This window comes from Oncorhynchus keta, chromosome 16 (genome assembly GCF_023373465.1).
Source record: "Oncorhynchus keta strain PuntledgeMale-10-30-2019 chromosome 16, Oket_V2, whole genome shotgun sequence".
NCBI classification, from domain to species: Eukaryota; Metazoa; Chordata; class Actinopteri; order Salmoniformes; family Salmonidae; genus Oncorhynchus; species Oncorhynchus keta.
The window spans coordinates 15,557,488-15,568,233 of NC_068436.1; the positions used below are offsets into that span (position 1 = coordinate 15,557,488).

The window sequence follows — 10,746 nt, forward strand, 5'->3', positions numbered from 1 at the left end:
GTGTGATGATGCTTTGCTGGTTTTATTTCCTATTCAAGGCACACTTAACCCAGCATGGCCACCACAGCATTCCGCAGCGATACGCCATCCCATCTGGTTTGGGCTTAGTGGGACTATCATTTATTTTTCAACATGTCAATGACCCAACACACTACCAGACTGTGAAGGGCTATTTTACCAAGAGGTAGAGTGATGGAGTGCTGCATCAGATGACCTGGCCTCCACAAATCACCCAACCTCATTGAGATGGTTTGGGATGAGTTGGACCGCAGAGTGAAGGAAAAGCAGCCAACAAGTGCTCAGCAAATGTGGAGTCACCGCAAGTCAGCACAAAGACAACAGGAGCACTGCCACTGTTATTCCAGCACCATTTCAGCTTAAACATAAAATACTTTAATACGCTGAAAACCAACTTAAAAAGACACCAAAAACAATTTGGTGCAATCAATGTTTCAAAATATTATGTGGCTGTCCTGTTTTCTGTCTGTGTGTGCACAAGTAAAACTAAACATGGACTCACCCACTTGTAGAACACCAATGTCATCCTCATCTTTTTCATGTTGGCAGAATGGTCTATGGCTTTGTCATACAGTACACTTTTAGCCTATGACAACAAAAACTACCTAGCTAAAAAGCTTGCTAGCCTAACGAACCAACTGAGTTAGCCAGCTAGTTAACATGAGCCTACATCTCAGGTCAGTGGCACAACATTCATTTATTGTTAGATCATAATCATTGGCCTGTACAGAGAATTAAGTCAAAACCACAAGTCCAAATCCATGGCTTAAGAAAGGGACGATTTTGTAAGCTAGTTACTGCAGGCCATCAACACAAGCAGACCAGAAACAGACATGTTTTTGTGAAAACTGTTTTTCTTAGAAAGTGATTTGATTGGTATGAAGCCAAATCCAAACTGGCCTCCTTTGGAGGGCATTATGCTGCACCAGGACAATCCACCGTTGAGCTCAGCAAACACTAATTTAAAAAATATATCAAGGGAGGCCAAAAGCTTGCTAGCATCAATCAATCAAATGCTACACTAACAACATGTCACACTTTTGGTCCAGACGGCATCAGATACATGGGCTACACATACGGAGACAGAAGGCTGCTGTTTCCCTCACTCTGATGATTTCTCTGGTGAGATTCCAGCCCCTTTGGAATTGACGGAACATTTTGAAAACCCTGAGACGAAAGATAAATATTATTTTAAATGTTTTATTGGTCAAATATTTGGGGAAGCCTGGCTTCCCTTGGCATCCATGAATACAAGTCACTGTTAACTTACATTATTTTAGCCTAAAACTTAAAAAGGATATTTCACCAATGTTAGGCAGGAGCCATACAGAAGTTGACCGTCTTCTTAATGTCCAAATACAGAAACAATCAAGCAGTACACATATGGTGATGAACTATCACTTTAAAACAGCTTATTACAGTGTACTGCAATGCATTGCACACACACTCCTTGTATACATCTAGTCCTCTTCTTTGGGAAGCGGAGAGGTGGAGATGTGATGGGAACCAACCTCCGTCTAGGGAACTGCTTCGATCACGGGGGTCCCTTCAATTTTAAGACCGGACAGAGAGTCAGCTACCTCTTTTTCCTCCTCCTCATCCTCCTCCTCCTCCTCATCTTCCTCCTCATCCTCCTCCTCATCGTCATCATCATCGTCATCTCCGCCATCGTCCTCCTGGTCCCCCTCCCCTCCTCCGGACGATGACACGTTCTTCCAGTAGGAGTCGTAGCCAGAGGCTCCATAACCTCCATAGCCGTAGCTATCCTCGTCAGCACCACTCTGTCGGCCAAACTTTGTTGTACGGGCTGCAGGGTGAATACAGGAATACAGACATGAGCTGAGAGTTGAGTACTAATCCCCATTCAGGGAGTGCATATATACAACAATTAAAAGGTGTTGAATGTGGCGGGATACATTTGAGGTTTAAGATCTGACATCTGCTACAGGAGAAGTGTATGAAAACGAGTGATTTGTAATGATGCAAAAATTACTCAATCAACAACTAAAATGATGATATTACATTATACATACAACTGCACTGCCAACAGTACTCAGTTTTCCTCTTAATGACTGAAGACTTTTAATCCATGACTGACTTAAGCACTGATTAGATGTTAGATGACAGACTCACTGGACATGCTGAGGTCCTTAGTCTCCTGGGTCTCATGGCCACACTTGGGGCAGGGAGGATTTTTACCCTTGTCCTGTTTGAACACCTTACTCTTCACATGGTCGTCACAGAAACAGGCCTGGGGAGGGAGAGACACAGTTCAACCCAAATGGGCCTTGTCACTATAGGTTACAGTCATGTGTCATATCCAGGAAATGTATTCAGCCATGACTGGAAGTGACTTTTCATAGCAGATTAGGAGAACATTTTAATTTTAGCTAACCCTAACCCTTTTCCTAACCGTAACCTAATTCTCCAAACCTGCTGAAAAAAAGTAACCTCTAGCCTAGTTGTAGCTGTATTCCACTTCAGAAGCCTGGTAAACGGGTACTTATTTACCGGGGGGGAAAAAAATATTTTAAAAAATTGACTAATTTAACAATGCAACTGGGAATCTACACATATCCCCCTGAACCAACACCCTTGCCTTGCCTTTCTTGCACTAACACTTGCATTTTCTTACGAGCACCGACTGCTGATAGCTGCTTTAGGACTGATTATCTCACCTAGTTACCTTAAGACGAATGCACTCACTAATGCCAGGCGTACACGACAAGACTTTCAAAAATCCTAGCAATGTTGAGCCTCGAGCATTAAACAACCGTATTTCCTATAGTAAACCATCTGGCAGAGACGGGTGTCGACACACTAAGATTCTTCACTTGGTCGGGAGGAATCTCCATACCACCCAGTCTTGCCAAAACAATGTGAATAGATTGTTAACGTAACTATCTACAACGAGCTGTGGCTCAAAGCAGCCTCATAAGTTCAGTCAGACATACACACTTGCCCTACAGTGTTGAAATATCTTGCCAATACATTTTGGACTGAATAACATTGGGTGTGAACTTCAGAGCTGTAACAATTTTACATTTGGGCTTAGGTTAAATGCAAGTGCAAACCCATACTAATAGTAGTTATCGCTCCTGCTCGAGCAAGTGCACATTCTGGGTGATGCAAAGATCTTGGTCTTCTTCCTTGGCTAGCTCTCATTTGGCTATTGCTGATCGCCGTTCTCAAAACTGGTCGTGGTACATCTCACAGTACAAGAACGTTGCAGATTTTGTGCCGATAACAATCAAATACGGGATCGGTAGCCCTCAGATTGTGACTCTGACCTACTCACATTAAATGAGCGTTGGTGACAGCTACGAGTAGGCAACAACATGGGGATTTTGTCTCCGATCTCAAAAAGTTCTGGGACAGCTAAAACCAGGGCCAAAAATCATGTAGTATACCGACGGCTCAAGTCGCTCTGGAGAAGAGCGTCTGCTAAATGCCTCAAATGTACATCTCTCGGTCAATGTGTACAGAGAGGCAACATCGGTAACAAACAAACTGGTATGAGGAACAGTGGGAGAGAGACAATTGTTTACAACATAACACATTGTGTTGATTTAATGCCTTAAAAGTGTTCATAGCACTTGGATTTCTTCCCATTTTATTGTGTTACAAAGTGGGATTAAAAAAATATTGTATATTTTTCTCAACAACCAAATGTCTAACATTTAAGATGAATAGAAATGATAGTTGTTGCTTAAGTATCCAGCTCCCCAAGTCAATACATGTTAAAATCACCTTTGGCAGCAATTACAGCTGGGTGTCTTCTTGGGTAAGTATCTAAGAGATTTACACACCTGGATTGTCCAATGTTAGCCCATTATTATTTTCATAATTCCTCGAGCTCGGTCAATATTTTGGGGATCATGGCTAGACAACCATTTTCAAGTCTTGTCATAAATTTTCAGCAGATTTAAGTCAAAACTGTAACTTGGCCACTCAGGAACATTCACTGTCTTCTTGGTAAGCAACTCCATTGAAGATTTTGCCTTGTGTTGTAAGTTATTGTCCTGCTGAAAGGTGGATTTGTCTCCCAGAGTCTCTTGTAAAGCAGACCGAACCAGGTATTCCGCCAGGATTTTGTCTGTTCTTAGATCAGTGGTTCTCAATCCTGGTCCTGGGGACCCCCAGGGGCGGACATTTCGTTTTTAGCACTCAACAGCTGATTCAAATGATCAACTCACCATCAAGCTTTAATCATCCCGTTTCTTTTCATCCTGAAAACCTCCCTGGTATTTGCCGATGTCAAGCATACCCATACCATGATGCAGCCACCACCATGCTTGAAAATAAAGAGGCAGTTACTCAGTGATGTGTTGTGTCGGATAGCACGCCAAACACAAGGCATTGCATTTAGGCCAAAAAGTGAATTCCTTGGCCTTTTTTTCTTCAGTTTTACTTTAGTGCCTTGCTGCATACAATATGCACGTCTTGTAAATATTTTTATTCTCTATATTTGTATTATTCTTTTCACTCTGATGTTTAGTTCATTATTGTGGAGTCATTACTATGTTGATCCATCCTCAGTGCTTCCATCACAGCCATTCAACTGAAACTGTTTTGAATCACCAACGGCCTCATGGTAACTTCCCTCAGCAGTTTCATTCCTTTCCTGCAGCTCAGTTCAGACAAATGATTGCATCTTTGATGTGTCTGAATGGTTTAATACATAATCCACAGCATAATTATTAACTTGACCATTCTTAGAGACATCCAAAGTCTGATTTGTTATTGTTACCCATCTACCAATCACTGCCCTTTATGAGGATTTTGAAAAGATCCTTGGTCTTTGTAGTTGAATCTGTGTTTGAAATTTGACTGAGGGACCTTAGATGTTTTATGTATGGGGGACAGAGGGGTTAGTCATTCAAAAACCATGTCAACCCCTATTATTTCACACAGAGGGAGTCCATTTAACTTATTGTGTGATTTGTTAAGCCAAATGTTACTCCTGAGTTAATTTAGGATACTTCTCAATTGTATTAATCTTTTATTTTTTTAAAGTTAGAATAATTATTCCACTGACAGAGTATACTGACTAGATTGGATTTTAAAAAAAAGAATTGTCAACATACTAAATAAGAACATTTTGGGGGAAGAAATCCAAGGGGTATGAATACTTGGATCTCCATTACCTTGCAACGCAGGCAGGAGTGTTGTCCTAATCTGTTGCAGGAAGCACCTGAAATGAACATGGGGGAAAACACAGTATATATTAACACATGAAAATGTTTATTTAAAATCACTATAGCTAGGAGTTAACCTTTCTCTAAACTGTCAACTGGCAGAATGCCTACTTTTCTATATGTTACATGGTGTTCCTCATGGCTGCCAAAGTCTGCCCTGAGGCTAAACGTCAACAGGTTATAGTGTTGAAACCTCTTGATTTCTCCTGGGCCAACACAATGTGGTTGATTGACGTGTGAGACATTGCTCACATTTGTAAGTCTCCGCCTCCAGGACTTGGCAACTGGCTTGGTGCTCAAACTGGTCATCCTCACACAGGAAGTTGTGGCAGAAGGAGCAACGGTATACCCTTCCCCCTGTGTCAGATAGGAAAAAAGGGGGAATGATTACAAAAGGGACACAAGGTGGATGGCAACCAGCATTTGGGTGCATGTATTGACATAAAAAAAAGCAAATTATAGGCCTTGTTTAGTTTTGCAGACCAGGCAGGTTGGATAATATTATAAAATGGCATAAGTTACCATGGTCCCATACACAGCGTTCACACTCGATACAGTCGGCATCCATGAGAGGACATGTGCAAGCGTGGGTACTGAGGCACTTTCTCCCGTGGCACACCCAGGCCTCACAGAAGTCACACACGGCCCCCTTGTGGACAGAGACAGCATCTCACATTACACATATCACAAAGACATCCAATGATAAACTCATGACTGTGGACAATCTGGGCACATATCACAATGTTAAATAGATGTAGGTCTTCACCAGGGGTGTATTCATTACGTCTTGCAACGGAAACCATTTGCCATTAAAGAACCAAACTGAAGCAAACAGAGCAAACAAAACGTTGAGGGAACTACCTTCAATTTGTGCAATAGAAACAAAACATTTTTCATTTGGAGTAAATGGTTACAATTGCAGAACATTTTGCAACAGAATCAGCATAATGAATACACCCCATGGTCATATTCACTAGAAACCAAAGGAGGCAAACTATCGGGGACTACCTGAATTTGACCAATAAGAAACACTTGTTTTCCATTGTGAAACATTTTGCTATGATGTGCATTAATGATTACTACTGAGTATTTATTACTCCCATCTCAATAAAGTTCTTCAAACGGCTCTCATTTCTTACCACCATGCCCATTCCCGTAGCGTGGATCCCTGGGTGCTTGATGACACAATCTGATGACTTCATGCATTTGGTTTTGCCTTTAGTTGGAAGACAGGAATTCACCACAACATAATACATGGTTCTTGCACTCCTATACAAACATCTTACATGTAACATTGTGCAATATATTTCTTTGCCACTTGAGGGGATAAATCAAGTTGTTTCGAATTAAGTTGGCCTCAAAGAGCTCAAGGGATTTTAAAATCAGAAACATGCCATGCGTCACAATTTATCTTAGACTCACCACATTGACCGCACTGGGGCAGCTTCTGAACGTTTGCACAGAAGTAGCAGAAAGCTCTGTTCTTCTGCCGTCTTGGGTGTCATTGAAACAGGGGAACAAAGTGTCAAAGCCTCCATCACCTGTAGATTATAGTTGCTAATAAAGAAATAAGGCATCTTGTTCAAATAGTTGAATGGGTTCACACAATTTAACCTTTATTTAACTAGGCAACTCAGTTAAGAACAAATTCTTATTTACAATGACGGCCCACCCCGGCCAAACCCTAACGAAGCTGGGCCAATGGGCCTCCCAATCACGTCTGGTTGTGATACAGTCTGGAATTGAACCAGGGTCTGTAGTAGTGAGATGCAGTGCCTTAGGCCGCTTCGCCACTCGGGAACCCCAATGTTAGCTAGTTAAGTTACCCATTAAGATGAATGTAAAAAATATTGATTGAAGATGTCTTACCTCTGGCATTTGTCACATTCCTGCAACACCAGATGAGGACTACAGTAAGTATGAAGACGACAGTAAGTACTAGGGAAATAATCATGATTTACAGTCATTGTTGGCTATCCATTTCATATTGTGTTGTGATGAGAACATGTATATTATTCCATACCATTGCTGAATTGCATGGGGACTTTGCAACGTCAACAAAGCCCTTGTTGGCTCGAGTCTGTTTCTCCCGTTCCTTGCGGTTCTCTGCCTTCTTGCGTGCACCAGTCTTCTTTTTCGGCATCTTTCAGTTTCAGTAGCTGGCTTTACCTGAAGGCATCTGGGGATTAGCAAACCATAGCTACAACTAACCAACCAACCAAGCCAGCTCAGTCAAGATGTGGCATCACATCTTGACAGACCTAACACACCATTAGTCTAGGTCCTTACGAAAATATAAATGTTGTAAAACTGTATTAGCTAGTTAACTAGGTATCTACGTGAAAAAACGTAGCTAAATAACTGCTTTTTCATATCTATCTGCTTAGCGTTACTGTACGTGTGCTGAGCAACACGGTTCAAACACGCGCTAACTAGCTTGACTTCATGGAAATACCAGATGCAGCAACGACATGTAATAGAATGTAATTGTATAATTAACAGATAAAAGCCTTAACCGACATGTGCTGTTAATATATTTTTTAACACATTATAACCCAAAATGTAAAGAAAGACTTACCAGGAATGTTGCAATCCACAGCTTGCTCAGATGAAAAAGGAAGTTACAGAACGGATATTTAGTCCGACTGAGTATTCTCGCCTGAATTGTGATTCGCCTTTTCGTTCCGATGTGAGTTCCTATATTTCTATTGTACATGAATTTCCCTTGCGCTCAATGAAATGTTATATCAAAGTATGAATTGTATATAACATCATGGTTTGGCCAATTAAGGCTGTTATTATCAACGCTAGTTCAAAAATACATACGTTTTTTATTTATATTGTATTCTGAAGGCACTTCAGTCACCTGCCACCATGACCCATGAATATTGTTACAATTAATTGGGTTTTTACCAAAGAAGCCTTTGCAATGTTTCTTTCTGTAACGTGAACTACGGTGAATGGGTTCACAATGCCCCAGGAGAAAGGCAGTAAACCATTATTTTCATCACACATGCTTGAGGTCTTGGAGGTTTCTTTAGCCTTATCAATCAGTGGAGGCTGGTGGGAGGAGCTATAGCGGGCTCATTGTTATGGCTGGAATAAAATGGATGGTATCAAACATATGGAAACCATATGTTTGACTCATTCCATTCCAGCCATTACAGTGAGCCTATCTTCCTATAGCTCCTCCCACCAGCCTCCTGTTAACAGAATTTATAACGGTTGAAGATAAATGATTAAATAACTCTACCCGGAAACTTAATCATTAGGGATTAGAGATTATGTAGCATAGACAAGGGGTAATGAAAGATAATAAACATAAGTCCAAATAGGTTGGACAGGGGAAGAGAGGAATGTATGTGTGTGTTGAAAGAAAATAAAGAGAATCCTTAATTAACTTGTTTGAACCGACCCGACTAGAACTCTGGGGAGATAAGAATAGGACAGAGAGGACCCCTCCCGGTTTGGAACTGGGGAATGGAACTGTCAGTTGGGTAGTGATCAACTGAAGAGAAGTAGATAGGATAGCTAACCTCCTGTTAGTGTGTATGTATGTTAATAAGATAATGTTATAAAAGGAACATCTTTGTATATGCACGGGAGAGCTCTCGCAAATAAAATTGGATTTGACTAATTGTGAGTTGGGAATTCTGTCTGTTTCATTTAAACCAGAACTTTACACACTCTGGGTTGCAGACCTATAAAGATAATTTACATTTATGAACATTGATTACAGAAATCCACAACATCTCCTCTGATGTCAATGTTTTACACCAGTAGTTCTCTGTACCCCAACCCCATTTTGTACCTCAATATTATCTGATAGGGCGACAGAAACATTGATTGCTGATGGTGGAACAGTATCTGCGTAAGAACTATACAGGGGAATGTATGATGGAGGCACTAACCCCTGTTCTGCAGCCAGGAATGAGTGAATGTTTCACTGTATCCAGGACAACATAGGCTAACTGCAGTGGTGCAAAACAAGATCTCGCCATTATAACACAATGGATCAGCAAGGCCCTTGGAACTTAAGTCTATCGCTTAAGGATACACCGCTTTTTTCCAATTTTCTTCTAAAATGACATACCCAAATCTAACTGCCTGAAGCAAGGATATGCATATTCTTGGTACCATTTGAAAGGAAACACTTTGAACTTTGTGGAAATGTGAAAGGAATGTAGGAGAATATAACAGAATAGATCTGGTAAAAGATCATACAAAGGGGGAAAAAAACATTGCCAAAATCATCTTTGAAATGCAAGAGAAAGGCCATAATGTATTATTCCAGCCAAGGTGCAATTTCGATTTTGTCCACAAGTTGGCAGCAGTGCATGTGCAACGTGTTAGACTGATCCAATAAACCATCACATTTTTGTTTAAAATGTTGTATCAAGACTGCCAAGCATGTCAATGTTGTCAATACTGTCAGTAGCATTAGCAACTACACAGGTTATTTGGTCCGGAACAAAAGCCTGCACACCCAGTAGCTCATCCAAGATTTGATGGCTGGATATCTTGGACTAGGAGATTCCTGACTCCAGCACTCTTATAATAACCACAGAGATACATATGTATATTATGTTGTACTTAATTCTGTGCTGATTAACTTCTCATTACAAATGTCCAGGGGGCCTTTTCCTATCTTTCCGACATACGATTGGTTCCTATGGTTTGAGCCGCCTACCACTGGCCTTCACAATTCACTTAAGCATGTATCAAAATCACAATCACCCTCACAACCCCCTCAACCCTGTTTCGAGCGACCAAGAGATTATTCTATCAATGCCTTGAAGACCAATATTGACCTCTAGGTCAGTTGCTCTAGGTGGGTTGCCTTCCTTTCCTCTATTTTCCTCTCTTCTCGGATACAGATAAACATAAATGTTATAGCAACGTTCCATCAACATTTTAAAGACCAATATAAACCTCTTCAGTAGTGCTGGTGTGTTGCCTACTCGCCTTTCCTCTATTTTCCTCTCTCCGTTAATACAGATGAACTAAGATAGTAGAGCGTTTAGTAATCGCTTCAAATCAGAGACCATGAAGAGACATTATATATTGGAAACGAGGGTTTCAGTTTCTCTACATTCCAAATGGCAGCCTATTCCCTGTATAGTGCACCATGGCCCATAGGGTTCTGTTCAAAGGTAGCACACTATGTAGGGAATAGGGTGCTATTTGGGATGCCACCTGTCCCTCTGGTGCTGAGTGAGCAAACTGTCATCTCAGCCTGTGCTGTGTGGATGTGTGAGTCTCGAAACTGGGCAGTTTGTTTTGCTCCTCTCTCTCCTCGTGTAACGGATGTGAAACGGCTAGCTAGTTAGCGGTGGTGCGCGTTAAATAGCATTTCAATCAGTGACGTCACTTGCTCTGAGACCTTGAAGTAGTGGTTCCCCTTGCTCTGCAAGGTCCGCGGCTTTTGTGGAGCGATGGATAACGATGCTTCGTGGGTGACTGTTGTTGATGTGTGCAGAGGGTCCCTGGTTCGAGCCCGGGTATGGTCTAAAGTTATACTGTTACACTC

General features: G+C 41.3%; 1 protein-coding gene across 2 annotated transcripts; it reads right to left on the bottom strand.

Annotated features, from left to right (window-relative positions):
* Nucleotides 1-1,204: 1,204 nt before the first annotated feature.
* LOC118377027 (zinc finger protein 330-like) lies at nt 1,205-8,217 on the bottom strand. Of its 2 annotated transcripts, none has more exons than XM_035763842.2 (10): nt 7,795-8,217; nt 7,240-7,395; nt 7,086-7,105; nt 6,639-6,709; nt 6,356-6,432; nt 5,739-5,865; nt 5,469-5,573; nt 5,166-5,212; nt 2,152-2,269; nt 1,205-1,825 (listed from the first exon to the last, which is right to left on the bottom strand). In XM_035763842.2, the coding sequence occupies exons 2-10, from the start codon at nt 7,357-7,359 to the stop codon at nt 1,536-1,538; spliced, it is 975 nt and encodes a 324-aa protein (XP_035619735.1). In that variant the 5' UTR covers nt 7,360-7,395; nt 7,795-8,217; the 3' UTR covers nt 1,205-1,535. The 2 variants fall into 2 exon arrangements, with proteins under 2 accessions (XP_035619735.1, XP_035619734.1); XM_035763841.2 differs by having other exon boundaries at nt 7,240-7,385; nt 7,795-8,216.
* Nucleotides 8,218-10,746: the final 2,529 nt, after the last annotated feature.